Here is a 16,730-nt window from a genome sequence, read left to right on the forward strand (position 1 = left end):
ACTTTTAAAATAAAGAGTGAAAAAGTTAAATGCAATGCTCAAAATGTAAACTTAATAGAAATATTAAGAAATTTCCATAGTGTTGTAAATTAATTTGGGTTGGCGAAAGGCGTTTTTTTCTGTATTTTTATTATCATGTGCCACAATTGTCACCTGTGCCAACATTTTTGGACAAAAGCTCCACTAATTAGTGACATCCATAAAAAATCACCGACAAAATCAAAACTCGACCCTGTTAGTAAATGAGGGCTAGTGTATTTGGCTGGTTTTTCACAAGTGACTCTGAGCGCCTACTTATGCCAATGTGTGCCATTTTTGCATCAAATTGAGACAATTGCATCACTAATGTGAAAACAGACCAATTTACGGTTGGTCACAAAAGTGCAAACACCATGTGGTTCCGTTGCGCCATTATGAGACAATTTGCCCCTTTGTAAACATCTTGGGATGTATAAAGAAAAAAAAAAGAAAAAAACAACGCAGACCCCCTATTAGGTTTTGTGAGCTGCTTTGTCAGTCTCAATGCAAACATAGGAAATAATCAGATAGAAACACTTGATAAATCTCTTGTAAAAACTCAAAATACACTACAAAAAAAGCAAAAGAAAAAAACAACCTACAAAAGGAAGAGTAAATCTGGGCAATTATATTTGTTGCTTTTATGTTACAGTAACTGCACATGATTTTCTTGTGACAATTTGTTTACCGCTCGATAGTATAGTTTCTCTGTTGTTGTCCAGCATTATGGAATAGGTTGGCATTATATATATATATATATATATATATATATATATATATATATGTATATGAAAAAAAACATGGAGAGCTATACAGCTATGGTGTAATAGATGCAAATGTGAAACTATGAGATAGTGAGGCACTTAGCTCGCAAATTTGTCTCCGCCGGCGGTCAAATAGCTTGAACCGTCCCACCGCGATAAGGTGGCCTCATTGGGACGGACCCTACACTGTGAATATGCCTCTGTGTGAACAGTTCAGTAAGCATGGCAGGATCTGGAACATCCAAGACACCTTATATATACACCTGATAGAGGTGGGTGGGGTGCAAGGCCAACATGGAGGTAGCCCCTCCCCCGTATGTGTAATACAGACAAAGAATAAATCAGCCAGCACTTAAGTTGATACCAAACTACTATATGGACCTGTCGCTGTATATTTAGCCTAGTAGCGTGCACCTGTAGGCCAGGTCCATATAATAGTTTGGTATCAACTAAAGTGCTGGCTGACTTATTCTTTGTCTGTATTGCACATACGGGGGAGTGGCTACCTCCATGTTGGCCTTGCACTCCACCCACCTCTATCAGGTGTGTATATAAGGTGTCTTGGATGTTCCAGACCCTGCCATGCTTACTGAACTGTTCACACAGAGGCATATTCACAGTGTAGGGTCCGTCCCAATGAGGCCACCTTATTGCGGTGGGACGGTCCAAGCTATTTGACCGCCGGCGGAGACAAATTTGCGAGCTAAGTGCCTCACTATTTCATAGTTTCACATTTGCATCTATTACACCATAGCTGTATAGCTCCCCATGTTTTATCTGCATGTTCATGTTTCACCTATATCCTTGTGCTGGCAGTGTGCTGCTGCATTCTTCTGTTGCTATATATATATATATATATATATATATATATATATATATATATATATAAATGAATAGTAATACTAATAACAACAACATTATTATTATTGTCATTATTATTATTAGTATCATTAATATATTAATAATAATAATAATAACATAATTTATTTCTACTGTTTATTTAATACCCTTATTGTCAATTTTTTTGTTTTTTTTCAGTTGCAAAAAATATGGTCACATTTTGCCTATCAATCTATTTTTATGTTTTGTCTAGATGCATCTCCTGCCATTGATCGCCTTGTTAGCAGTCTGCGTGATTCCACCAGGTACGGCATCTGTTTGTTCTATTAGGGTACCTTTACACGATTGTAACTCGCAGTGGTTATGTTACCATTCAACCATTATGTTACCATTCAATTCAATGGGTAACTCCGAAATTCTGAGATAGCCGGCAGATCCGTGAAGTGAATGGTCGCGTAACTCGGAGGTGGGTTTCTCTCTCTGCAAGTTACGATCGTGTGAACGTTCCTTAAAAAATAATTATTATATGTGTTTTATATATGAAATATACTTTTGGCTTCATTTTGTGCAAGCATAATACATTCCCGGTTAAGTTTTCATGAAAAAAGGAGACTTGCAAAAGCTAGGAAAATTATGCATCTACTCCAGTGTTTCCAACTAGTTTGTCTTCAGCTGTTGCAACAGCTGGAGACACACTGGTTGGGTAAAATCTGTAAACTGATCATATTTAAAAATTCTAAATAAATAAATATAAAAAAACACAAAGCAAAAATGTGAAACGATACCAATAACTGCAAACTATACATAATCACGAAAATATTATTATACATTTATTTTATTGTAACTCGATGTTTACATTTATATAGGAACACCTCTGGATGTATTTGGTAAACCAGATTGGTCCTCGCTGACAAGATGCAGTCTTTTTGGAAACAATCACATCCGAACGTTTGATGGAACTTTTTATGATTTTGTCGGAGACTGTAGCTACATGTTGGCTGGAGACTGTCACAAGCATTCATTCACCCTGCTAGGTGAGTATATACTCATTCATGTTATTATACTTGGACATTTTCCATATGATGAAGCACGGGATAAATGGTTGGCTTAGCTAACATTCCCAGTCAGTTTCTAAGGCTCCCAAGAACGATTAAAACACTTATGTTGAAAGGGGCTATACCCCACCCAAGAAGAGATTATGAAATTTTAATATTAGGTGACCGAACTCCGTTCTCCTGTCATCACTGCTAACTAGAAGTGAGTAAAAGGGGTAAGGTTTCTCCTTGAGGTGTGAGGAGATTTATAGGCCATAAGCAGTCCACTGGGAATTCTGGGAAGAAAAGATATGCAAAGCAACTTAATTATGCCACCTTTTCAGGTAGCTTTCACTTAAAGGGGTACTTCGGCCCTAAGACATCTTAACATCTATCCAAAGGATAGGGGATAAGATGTCTGATCGCGGGAGTCCCGCCGCTGGGGACCCCCACAAACTGGCATGCAGCACCCACCTGTGAGCACTGCAGGAAGCGCTGAAGGCCCCAAGTCTTATGCCTCCCGACCACGGGGACGGAGAATTGTGATGTCATGACATCATGATACTCCATCCCCATGGTCGGGAGGCATAAGACTTGGAGCCTCCAGCGTTTCCTGCATGTTAGATTGCGGGGGTCCCCAGCGATCAGACATCTTATCCCCTATCCTTTGGACAGGGGATAAGATGTCTTAGGGCCGGAGTACCCCTTTAACATCAGTGTTTTACTCCAACTCAGGAGCCTTAGAAACTGACTGGGAATGTGTGCCAAGCCAGAAATCTCTCCAGAAGAAAAGAATACCCATCTGCAGACAACTGTTTTATTTGGATCATAACTCAGTTATGAATTATGAAATACGGTCAACAAAAAATATGAGAATAATGACCTGGGGAATTCCCGAAAAATATAATTGATGTAGTTCACATCTAAGCCAACTATTTCTTAACATCTTATCATATGAAGGAGAAAAAGACAGACAAAAGTGCGCAGCAATGTGCCGTTATTCTGGTAGAATGGAGGAGCAATGTGGGGTAATCACAGTCTGCTCACCTGGAAGTGTTGCACTGAGAGTGCAACACCTTAAGTAGCCTCTCGCCCGTTATCAGGGTAGTTAGCCGGGGTGCAGCCAGGAGCTCTCCCGTCCGGAGTAGGTCTCAGGTCGGTCAGGTAGAATGCACAAAAGATCCACGACTGTGGGTATGAAAAGGCTCCAATCGGCGCTTCTCCCGGGAGTTCCAGGAATATCAGTAGGGCAAGGAGCACTCGGATACTCAACAATAAAATGTATTCACATAAAAAGCGCTAGGACTACGCGTTTCAAGGGGAGTGACCCCCTCTTCATCAGGTCCAGTGATTACTGGACCTGATGAAGAGGGGGTCACTCCCCTTGAAACGCGTAGTCCTAGCGCTTTTTATGTGAATGAATTTTATTGTCCTTTCATCACTCGAGTATCCGAGTGCTCCTTGCCCTACTGATATTCCTGGAACTCCCGGGAGAAGCGCCGATTGGAGCCTTTTCATACCCACAGTCATGGATCTTTTGTGCATTAACATCTGATCACTTATCCATAGGGAATCAGATGTCTGATCGCGGGGCCAACAATGATGTTAAAGGATAGCTACCAAAAAGGTGGCGGGGTTGAGCTTGTTCTCATATCCTTTCTGCTAACTAGAAGAAATCCAGTGATGGGACATGCATGTTAATTGCCACAACGAGAGGGAGATGAGCAGCAGCAAGGCACTTGCAGAATCTTGTTACTCCCAACAATTGGGGATAATAATACTGCGCACATTTGTTAGAATGTTGTCAGATCTTGGGTTTTACCTCCAGATCCTGGTACTATTATAGGTCTCAAATATTCAGGAAAATGTAATGAAGTCCAGCTCACCTGCTATGTCCCGTGCACGGATCCCCACTCAGACTCTCCGTATCCAAACAATGAAGAAAAACGAAATGATCCAGCACTTGGAATAGTCGCAGCTTTATTGTAAATCTTCTTTAAAAGGGTACTCCGGTGGAAAATGTTTATTTTATTTTTTTTAAATCAATTGGTGCCAGAAAGTTAAACAGATTTGTAAATGACTTCTATTAAAAAAACATAATTCTTCCGGAACTTATTAGCTGCTGAAAACTACAGAGGAAATTATTCTCTTTTAGGAACACAGAGCTCTCTGCTGACACCTCTGTCCATTTTAGGAACTGTCCAGAGCAGCATATGTTTACTATGGGGATTTTCTCCTACTCTGGACAGTTCTTAAAATGGACAGCGATGTCAGCAGAGAGCACTGTGCTCGTGATGTCAGCAGAAAGCTCTGTGTTCCAAAAAGAAATGAATTTCCTCTGTAGTATTCAGCAGCTAATAAGTATTGGAAGGATTAAGATTTTTTTTAATAGAAGTAATTTACAAATCTGTTTAACTTTCTGGCACCAGTTGATTTAAAAAAAATAAATAAAGTTTTCCACCGGAGTACCCCCTTAAAACAGCATGGAACAACTTCAACACTTCACATGGTCTGACACAACTTGACGCGTTTCGAGCGCATGCTGTTTTTTTTCCCTTTTAAATTCCTTTTATTGTTCATGACATATCTTTACAAGATATTAAAGCAATAAACATAGACATCATACTTTTAAACATAAATTAAACATCATATATTTAAAGGGGTATTCCAGACAAAAACTTTTATTTATATATCAACTGGCTCCGGAAAGTTAAACAAATTTGTAAATTACTTCTATTAAAAAATCTTAATCCTTCCAATAGTTATTAGCTTCTGAAGTTGAGTTGCTGTTTTCTGTCTAACCGCTCTCTGATGACTCACGTCCCGGGAGCTGTGCAGTTCCTACGGGGATATTCTCCCATCATGCACAGATCCCGGGATGTGACATCATCAATGAGCAGTTAGACAGAAAACTTCAGAAGCTAATAACTATTGGAAGGATTAAGATTTTTTAATAGAAGTCATTTACAAATCTGTTTAACTTTCCGGAGCCAGTTGATATATAAAAAAAAGTTTTTGCCTGGAATACCCCTTTAAGTATACAATCCTACAAAAGTATATTATTACGGGATTTCAAACTAAAAATCCTTGTGGCCCGAGTATTACAGAAACAAAAAAAAAAAAAAACATATAAAAAAAATGCTGTTTTAAAGAGGATTTACAATAAAGCTGCAAATATTCCAACTATTATTCAGTCCATTTACTGGGAAGGGGGCTCCTAAATTTTTTAGTTCAGATCCTCTACCAACCTTGAATTGGAGGAGAATAGACATGAGCACAGCAGTTGATAAGTACTGAAAGGGTTAAGATTTTTTAATAGATGTAATTTACAAATCTGTTTAACTTTCTGGCACCAGTTGATTAAGAAATAAATAAAAATAAAAAGTGTTCCCCTGGAGTACCCCTTTAAGTGTTTTTAGTTGAATGAGGGGTTGGTTCCTATGTCATTAGATTTGTATAGATTGATACATCACATGATCTGTATGATGGCGCACTATTCGCTGATTTATGATGGATATATGATGATGGGAATTGTCTTTTTAGTGGACTACAGACATGGTAAAAAGAACAGCGTCTCAATGTATCTGGGAGAATATTACGACATTCATGTGTTTCTGGATGGGACGGCCACAGAAGGAGAGAAAAGGTAAATGGATAAACCACCAATGAATAATCTCATAATGGAACCCAATGGGAGGAACCAAAAAACCACAAGGCATTTTTAAGGAATTACCATTTTTGCTATTTCTCTGGTTGACTTTGATATGCTGTTGACGTCACCCAATGCACACCAATGGAACCTTCTACCATTTTTCTTATTTTTTTAGCTTTTGGGTTAGATTTTCTTTGGACTATGACTGTCTTAGGCTGGGTTCACACCACGTTTTTCAAATACGGTAACCGTATTCGGTTTTCCGCAAAAAAAACCTATACAACCGTATCTGAAACCGTATGCATAGAGAATGCATTGGAAACCGTATTCCAAATGTTGTGTACGGTTGCATCCGTTTTGCCTCGGATACGGTTTTGACGATTTTTCAACCGTAGGCAAAAACGCTGTCGACCACGTTTTTGCCTCCGGTTGGAAAACCGTATGCGAACCGTACGCGGTTCTTTTAACATTGTTGTCTATGAGAACCGTACACAGAATTTCAGAATACGGTTGCACACGGTTTTTTCGAATCCGTTTTTGGAGTTGACACATGCGCAGATTGGAATTTCAATAGAACAATAGTAACTTTATTAAATTGCTGGAAAACTAATTCCAACAAAATAGCAAAACCGTTGGCAAAAACTGATGCAAACGGATAGAACCGTACGGGGAAAAACCGTATACGTTTTAATTTGGAGTCATACGGTTGCATACGGTTGCATACGGTTTTTGCCATTTGTTTTTTAGCGGAAAACCGTATACGGTAACCGTATTTGAAAAACGTGGTGTGAACCCACCCTTACATGTATGGGAGCTTCTCAAAAGGGGAACTCCGGTGGAAAACTTTTATTTTTTATCAACTGGTGCCAGAAAGTTAAACAGATTTGTAAATTACTTCTATTAAAATGTTTTAATCCTTCCAGTACTTATTAGCTGCTTCATACAACTGAAGACATTCTTTTCTTTTTGGAACACAGAGCTCTCTGCTGACATTTCTGTCTAATTTAAGAAAAATCCCCATAGAAAACATATGCTGCTCTGGACAGTTCCTAAAATAGACAAAGAGGTCAGCAGAGAGCATTGTGGTCATGATGTCAGCAGAGAGCTCTGTGCTCCAGAAAGAAAAGAATTTCCTCTGTAGTATTCAGCAGCTAATAAGTACAGGAAGGATTAAGATTTTTATAATAGAAGTAATTTACAAATCTGTTTAACTTTCTGGCACCAGTTGATATAAAAAAAAAAAAAGTTTTCCACCGGAGTACCCCTTTAACTGAGCCGCGCATGCATGTGTATGGGGTGGGGAGGAATACCTGACAACTATTGGGAGTCAATTGGAATCTTTAGATGTTAGTTAAGTGTTAAGGTTTGGTAATAAAGGAACACACTAGATTAAACCGATCCATTGTGTTAGACCATGGTGTTTTTGACTCATGGGCCACCCCCTAAAGGTTTAAAACATTATTATTTTAATTTTTTTTAATCAACTGGTGCCAAAAAGTTAAACAAATTTGTAAATGGCTTCTATTTAAAAATCTTAATCCTTCCAGTACTTATCAGCTGCTGTATGCTCCACAGGAAGTTGTATTTCTTTCTGGAGTTCTATTCAGTCTGACCACAGTGCTCTCTGCTGACACTTCTGTCTGTCACAGGAACTGTCCAGAGCAGAAGAGGTTTGCTATGGGGATTTTCTTGTACTCTGGACAGTTCCTGCTATGGACAGAGGTGTCAGCAGAGAGCACTGTGGTCAGACTGAAGGGGGAAAAAAAACTTCAGAAAGAAATACAACTTCCTGTGGAGCATACAGCAGCTGATAAGTACTGGAAGGATTAAGATTTTTAAATAGAAGTCATTTACAAATCTGTTTAACTTTCTGGTACCAGTTAAGTAAAAATAATGGGGTTATCCCAGGTAGAACTTTCATCACATATCTGCAATATAGGTGATTATTGCATGATCCATCGGGGCCCAATTGTTGGAGCCCCCACTGATCCCCAGAATGAGGTCCCTGAGCCACCCATTCCAGTTAAACGGAGTCTGAATGGAGCAGTGGTCCTGTGTGCATATTGCTGCCTCATTCAGTGTTTATGGGGCTGCCGAAATACAGCCGAATACAGCCATCAATAGGCTTGGACTTAATCTAATTTTGATGCGTTGGAAACTGAAAGAGGAGTGGTAAGCTGCTGCCAAACTGGTGGCATCTTATGTTACCAAGAACAAAAGAATTGGGCAGTTGAAATCCAACATGCCTGTTTTCTCATTTGTTGGGAAAACATTATGAGGCCCCAATAAACATTAGATGGTTTGCTGGTCCCACAAAAAATGATGGGTTTGACAGACACATGTCTAATGTGGAAGGGATAATTAAAGGGGTATTCCAATCCAAAGGGTGGGGGACAAGATGTCTGATCACGGGGGTCCTGCCGCTGGCTGAGGCACCCTAGACATCCGGTGCATAGAGCAAACTTTGCTCCGTGCTGGATGACTTGTGACGTCATGACCACGCCCCCTTAATGCAAGTCTATGGGAGGGAGCGGCGCGCCGCTCCCTCCCATAGACTTGCATTGAGGGGGCGTGTCCGTGATGTCACGAACGCCGGGTGCAGCAGGGAGATCGCAGGTGTCCCCAGTGGCAGGACCCCTAGCGATCAGACATCTTATCCCCCTATCCTTTGGATAGGGGGATAAGATATCTAGAGGCGGAGTACCCCTTTAAGACTCTACACTAGACATAAACCAATGTACCAGTTCTGCCCAGAGTGTTACATAATTCATAGCGTCCGATATTTTTGCCTTTGACCTAATGTTTTTGCTTTTGGTCCAAATTATTTTTTTTTTCGTTTTTGACCTTTTTTTTTGACCTTTTAGTCTGTTTTAGTTACTAGTTTAACTGTTTGTGCAATTTTCATCCCTGTTGGTAGTCACCAGTCTTGGGAGATAAACACCAATGTTAGAACAGGAGAGGACGGAGGTTGGGAGGAATGAAATGTCCTGTGTCTCTCCATGTGTTGAGTGATAAACGTTAAGTAAGCGTCTGGTTTCCTGTTTTTTATTTTTTACAGCATCACCATGCCGTACGCCGCCAATGGGATTTTCCTGGAGAACGAGGCTGGATACTATAAACTCTCTAGTGAGGAACATGGTATAATGGTGAAGATCGATGTCAGCGGGAATACGCAGATCCTACTGTCCACCGAACATTTTAACAGGACGTGTGGACTATGCGGGAACTTCAACCAGCTTGCAGAAGACGATTTTATGACTCAAGAAGGTTAAAAAAAGATCCAGATTTGTAGATACAATCCCAAAGTGTTTTCGTGAAACTGATGCAAAGAATACGTGAATAGTGTTGAGCGGCATAGGCCATATTCGAATTGGCGATATTTCGCGAATATATGGACAAATATTCGTCATATATTCGCATAATTCGCATAGTCGCAATATTCACGCTTTATTTCCGCATATGTGAACATTTTATTATTCAAAAATCCGCATATGCGAATATTTATGCATGTACATTTTCGCATATGCGATTTTGTTGCTTGTGCTAATTTAGGTTTATGCTAATTATCGCATATGCTAATTTTCGTATAGGTGAATGTTCGCATATGCGAAAATAGACCGCGAATATTACGAATATGCGAATTTATCGAATATATGATGAATATTCGTCCATATATTCGCAAAATATCGCCAATTCGAATATGGCCTATGCCGCTCAACACTAGTGATCACTGTGATGTGTACTGTGAAAAAAACAAAACAAAACAAAAATTACGAATATATAGTGCTATATTCACGAATATTTGCGAATTCGCGAATATGCGATATGCGCGAATAAAATTTGCGTTGCGAATATTCGCCAGCAACACTATACGTGAGCTCTCCGCAGGGGCCGGAGTACCCCTTTAAAGAGACTCTGTCACCTCCAACATCCTGAAAGGTCATCAGTAAGTGAAATCTTTGCAAGTATGTAGAAAAAAGGAGATAAACTTCCCACCCCGCCTTTTGACATTACTGAACTTCCTCTCTCTGCTCTTTCCTGTATCTAATCTCCATTATCCATCCTCACTCGTTCTTATCTGGAGTGAAGCATCATTCCCGCCAAAGTCATAAATCACACTTCATGATGTCAAGTCATAAATCACACTTCATGATGTCAAGTCATAAATCACACTTCATGATGTCAAGTCTGTATAATTCTTCAGAGTTTGAGTAGTGTTGAGCGGCATAGGCCATATTCGAATTCGCGAATATTCGCATATTCGTAATGTTATCGTTTTATTTTCGCATATGCGAATATTCGCGCGCGCGAAAAATTAACATATTCTAAAATTCGCATATGCGAAAATATGCATATGCAAATTTCCACATATGCGAACATTCGCACACCAGTCTCACACAGTAGTATTAGAGCCTTCTTACACCACATAAGCTGGAAGCAGAGAGGGATGATCACTGTGATGTGTACTGTGAAAAAAAAAATTAAAAATAAAAATAATAATATTCGTAATTACGAATATATAGCGCTATATTCGCGAATATTTGCGAATTCGCGAATATGCGATATTCGCGAATAAAATTCGAATTGTGAATATTCGCGAGCAACACTAAGTTTGAGCTCCGCACAATTTTTATCACAGTTCGGTGCAGATTTATGTTCACAGGGAAATCAAACAGATTTTGGCACAGATTTTTAAAATCTCATTGATTTCAATGGAATAAAGACATGGGCCCAAAAGTGTCTTGGTTATTTGTAAATTCTATGTTGCTGTTTTCAAACCAGCATGCGGACAGATCAGCAAAGTGTGCACTGTCATGTGGTAGATTGTGCATCCAAGAGAATTAAAGGGGTACTCCGGCGCTAAGACATCGTATCCCCTATCCTTTGGTGGACGTCTCAGACCTTGCAATGCCTGTTAAACCCATTACACAGAGGCACATTCACAGTTTAGGGTCCGTCCCAATGAGGTCACCTTACTGTGGTGGGATGGTCCAAACTATTTGGCCGCCAAATTGTGAGCTAAGTACCTCACTTTTTCATTTTTTGCACGATAGCTGTATAGCAGTTCATGTTTTATCTGTATCATTGTGCTAGCAGTGTGCTGCTGTATTCTCCTTTTGCTGTATAGTATAGTAAAAAAGTTTTTTCCTGGAATACCCCTTTAACCCTTCTGCTGGAACCAGATCGACTCATTACATTAAAGCGTACCCGTCAGATCCAACAATTTTTTTTATATATATATATCGCTCAGTACCTAATCCCGACCATGTACATCTAATTTTTATGTGTCTAGCACCTTTATTTATTTTTTTATTACACTTTTAATTTAGCTCACTAGTCTGAATTCCTCTCAAAGGGAGGAGGCGTGGCCTCACTGTGCAGGTCTCCGCCCCCTCCCTCAGTATGCTGTCTGCTCACATCTCCCCTAGCATTACCAAAACTACAACTCCCAGCTTGTCCTCACTGACAGTAGCCGGACACAAGCTGACAGTGGGAGGATTTTTCCTCCAGCTCTGAGCCCTGCACTCACAGCTGTCAATCAAGGAAGTGTGTCCATGACATAGATGATGACGCATGGACACAGCAGGACTAGTATGTGTCCAAGCAGGCAGGGGGGGCAGTTGTTTGACTGTCTTTTCAGTATGAAATACTGAAAAATTTCCAATGAAAGCAGTTGCAAAACCTATTGGTTATACATGCTTTACCACATATCAAAAGTTTTTGTATCTGACAGTTCCCATTTAAGTCCATACCCATCTGACTCCCTGAATTGTGAAACAAACTCTAAACCTTCATATCTCAGGAACGGAAGGGCATATCAAGAAACTGTAAAATGGTGTTTGATCAGGGCGCCCTAAGCTATTCAATAATAATACAATCTATTGACCAAATGAGAAACTAATTTAAAATTGAAAACCAATTGGTTACTGTTTGTTCCTTACTAGTGTTGCTCGCGAATATTCGCAATTCGAATTTTATTCGCGAATATTCGCGAATATAGCGCTATATATTCGTAATTACGAATATTTTTATTTATTTTTTTACAGTACACATCACAGTGATCATCCCTCTCTGCTTCCAGCTTATGTGGTGTAAGAAGGCTCTAATACTACTGTGTGAGACTGGTGCGCGAATGTTCGCATATGCGAACCGCATGTGCGAATTTTCGCTTATACTAATTTTGTATATGTGAATTTTCGCATATGTTAATTTTAGCACATGTGAATATTCGCATATGCGAAAATACAACGAGAATATTACGGATATGCGAATATTTGCGAATATGACGAATATTCGTCCATATATTCGCGAATATTCGCGAATTCGAATATGGCCTATGCCGCTCAACACTATTCCTTACAATATTTCAAATATGGCTGCCTCTACATAACAGAAAAAGGCCAATATCTCTATAAATAAATATGGTATAATTGCCAAAAATGAGTGTTATTCTAATGCACAATTCACAATTTTTAATTTTTTTTTTAAACTATTTCACAGATTTTAATGGAAATGCCCTTTAAGGCAGATATGATGTAAACATTTATACCTACTACCTGTGTCCTGTTTACATAGTGGTACATACCCTGTTGGAAGTGGTAGCTCATTGTCATTACATCATATAAATGCATCAGAGCTTCTATTTTACCACTCAATTTACTTTCTACCTGCATTTTCCATGGGACTGCCAGTAACCACTGCAGTCCCATGTGCATAATGACCACTCGTGGAACTGTTTAATGAAAAAGTCGGCTCTGCTACACCGCGTGAAGACTGTTTCATGTTTTGACGTTTATCTATAATTTTTTTTAATTCAGGTATTTTGGCTGACCAGAGTTATGAATTTGCCAATTCCTGGGCGCTGCATGGTGGTGATAAGAGATGTAAAAGAATTTTTCCTCCCAGCAACACCTGCAATATTTCATCTGAAGCAGCCGAGAAGGTATGTGGGTTATTATTCTGTATTAAGGTTACACTGCCCACGCAGAGGCATATGTATAAGGTAGTGGTCTCCAAGCCATGGACCTCTAGATGTTGCAAAACTACAACTCCCAGCATGCCCGGACAGCCGTTGGCTGTCCGGGCATGCTGGAAGTTGTAGTTTTGCACCAGCTGGAGGTCCACAGTTAGGAGACCTAAGACATGGGGGGGGGGGGGGGGGGTACACCTGGATCCTGAGAAGGCCCAAACAATCCCTTTGCCCCTTATGAGTTGGGGGTGCTTCTTACAGATTTTGCACTGGGGACCAGTAGCTTCAAGTTACCCCTCTGTGCCCACAGGGCCAGCACCACCTATAGGCAAGATAGATGCCGGCTTAGAGCGCCATGCTACTGGGTGCCAATGTCCCTTCTGCAAGAAAGTTACTGCTCATTGGAGGAGATTTATCAAAACCTGTCCAGAGGAAAAGTTGCTGAGTTGGCCATAGCAACCAATCAGATCGCTTCTTTCATTTTTCAGAGGACTTTTCAAAAATGAAAGAAGAGATCCTATTGGTTGCTATTGTCAACTGGGCAACTTTTCCTCTGGACAGGTTTTGATAAATCTCCCCCATTGTCACCACACAGCAGCATCCAGGTCCGTCCCCGTACTGGCATACTTAATTTGACGACAAAGCCTGATAGAGGCATGAAGCGCTCCTCCGAAGCAGGCAGACATGATGCAGTTCCTCTGTTCTTCCTCCTGTAAATTAACAAGTTGAGGAAGCTCAACTAGTCCTACCAAGAGTTTGTCTCACCATTAACCTTTATCCTCTATTCACAGTTGGATTTCGAGAAGAAAATCCCAAGTTCCATTGGAAGGGAGCGGTGGTTACGCGTGCGCACTGTCGCTCCATTCATTGTCTACTCGAGATAGCCCATCGTTGACAATGAACGGAGAAACAGGGCTATCTTGAGTAGACAATGAATGGAGCGACAGTGCGCACGCGTAACCACCGCTCCCTTCCAATGGAACGTGGGACTCTCTTCTCAAAATCCATCGTCGCTCCTTTGCCATGGGGGACCCTGTTCTAAGGTTCTGGGGAGTTCAATTTTTGGGACGCCTTTACGATCTTGAGTTCATACACCTATCATACAATAGCGTTAATGGTGGAATGATCGCTTTGAGGTGGTCATATATAATTGATTAATGCAGGTCGAACCAAATAATTTCAGCAGAAAAGGCCAGATATATTGGTTCTGGGTAGTGTTGCTCGCGAATATTCACAATGCAAATTTTATTCGCGAATATCGCACTATATATTCGTAATTACGAATTATTATTATTTTTTTTTTTTTATCACAGTACACATCACAGTGATCATCCCTCTCTGCTTCCAGCTTGTGTGGTGTAATGAAGGCTCTAATACTACTGTGTGTGACTGGCAAGCAAATTAAATTTTCACATATGCGAATATATATATATATATATATATATATATATATATATATGTAAATTTTCGCATACACGAAAATTAAGCGCATACGACATTTTCGCATATGTGAATTTTAATGGCAAATCTTCATAGATGCCAATTTTTCGCATATGCGATTGTTTCGTATATGGCAATATTCGCATAGGCAAAAAAATTTGCATGTGCGAATTTTTCGCATATGTGACTTTTCATGTATGCTAATTTATATCCATGCATATTTTCGCATATGAGAATTTTCTATGTATGTATTTTTTTTCGTATAAACATTTTTCTCATATGCGAATTTTATGTATGTTCATCTTTATATATGCAAATTTTCTCAAATGCGCATTTTGTACATATGATAATTTTCGCATACGTGAATGTTTCACAAATACGAAAATAAAACCAAATATTGCGAATATACGAATATAGCGAATATATAACGCATATTCGTCCATATATTCGCGAATTCGAATATGGCCTATGCCGCTCAACACTTTGTGAGACTGGCGAGCAAATTTAATTTTCACATATGCGAATTTATATATATATGTTAATTTTCACATACACGAAAATGAAGCTCATATGAAATGTTCGCGTATGCGACTTTTCGTGTATGCTAAATTATATCCGTGCTAATTTTCGCTTATGAGAATCTTTGTGTATGTAATTTTTCGCATAGGTAAAAATTAACGAGTGCGAAATTTTCACATATGCGTATTTTATGTATGCTCATTTTTATATGTATGGGAATTTTTCCGCATACGTGAATTTGTTTCGCATATGCGAAAATAAAGAATATTTCGAATATGCGAATCTAGCGAATATATGACGGATATTCGTCCTTCGAATTCGCGAATATTCGCGAATTCGAATATGGTCTAGAAAAAGAAAGGTTGGGGCTGTTGGATTCAACATGCATGATCCTTTTGTTCTCAAGGAGATAAGCGGAGTGTCCAAGTGTATACGTTAACCAATCTTTGGTCAACAATAATCTAAAGTTTATGGCCAGCTTAACTCATCGGATATGTCAACCTCCTTAAAGTGGTACTCCATCCCTAGGCATCTTATCCCCTATCCAAAGGATAGGGGATAAGATGTCTGATAGTGTTGAGCGGCATAGGCCATATTCGATTGCGAATATTCGCGAATATTCGCATATTCGTTATGCGAAAATTAACATATGTGAATATTAGCATATACAAAATTAGCATATGCGAATTTTCGCATATGCGAATGTTTGCACGCCAGTCTCAAACAGTAGTATTACAGCCTTCTTTACACCACACAAGCTGGAAGCAGAGAGTGGTGATCACTGTGATGTGTACTGTGAAAAAAAAATTAACGGATATTCGTAATTACGAATTCGCAAATTCGCAAATATGCGATATTCACGAATAATATTCGAATTGCGAATATTCGTGAGCAACACTAATGTCTGATTGCGGGGATCCCGCCGCTGGGGACTAGTGATGAGCAGCAGGGGCCATACTTGAATTTTGCTTCTAGGCCTTTTGGCTAAGATGAAGTGTAGTATCTTTTCTTATCAGGTAGTCCACTGGTAGGAATGGATGGCTACATGAAGGAGCAGGTATACCGGGGCTGCCCTGATGGGACCTGTTTCATCCGGGTCTCGCCATGAGGCTGGGAGGGTCTAGAGCTGAGGTACTTTTATGCCTCGGGTAAAGGTGACCCTGAGGTGCCGAAACTCACTGGGTATTATAGCTCACTGAGTCTACGCACTGCACCAGTAACTCTTCACCTTTGGCACTCACCCTTGGTATCCCGGCCTTCTGGCTAGGATCAGGGAAATTTTTATAGATCTGGCCGGATGACCGGGCAGTATATCTGCACTCATTCACTTTTTATTTATTTATTTTTTTTGTATGTCACTGTGCCACTTTTACGTGTTTGTTACTTTGTACACAGGATTGTCAGGATGCGGTAGCCCTTCTGGGTGTCCCTCCTGGCGGTCTAGGGGAGGTGTGTGTGGCCATTTGGTTCCTCACCTCCCTGCAACCCCAAGG

At 39.9% G+C, this 16,730-nt stretch overlaps 1 protein-coding gene and 1 pseudogene across 1 annotated transcript in view; both read left to right on the plus strand.

The window, feature by feature from the left end:
- The window catches only part of VWF (von Willebrand factor), a 195,832-nt gene that overhangs the window by 11,330 nt on the left and 167,772 nt on the right, over positions 1-16,730 (plus strand). Inside the window, exons 2-6 of the mRNA XM_056517205.1 lie at positions 1,876-1,927; positions 2,489-2,656; positions 6,200-6,302; positions 9,367-9,575; positions 13,127-13,251. Coding sequence (XP_056373180.1) covers positions 1,876-1,927; positions 2,489-2,656; positions 6,200-6,302; positions 9,367-9,575; positions 13,127-13,251 — 657 coding nt within the window. The remainder of the gene's footprint in view (positions 1-1,875; positions 1,928-2,488; positions 2,657-6,199; positions 6,303-9,366; positions 9,576-13,126; positions 13,252-16,730) is intronic.
- On the plus strand, positions 16,202-16,325 carry LOC130267952 (U2 spliceosomal RNA; annotated as a pseudogene).

This window comes from Hyla sarda, chromosome 4 (assembly GCF_029499605.1).
Source record: "Hyla sarda isolate aHylSar1 chromosome 4, aHylSar1.hap1, whole genome shotgun sequence".
In the NCBI taxonomy this organism is placed as follows: Eukaryota; Metazoa; Chordata; class Amphibia; order Anura; family Hylidae; genus Hyla; species Hyla sarda.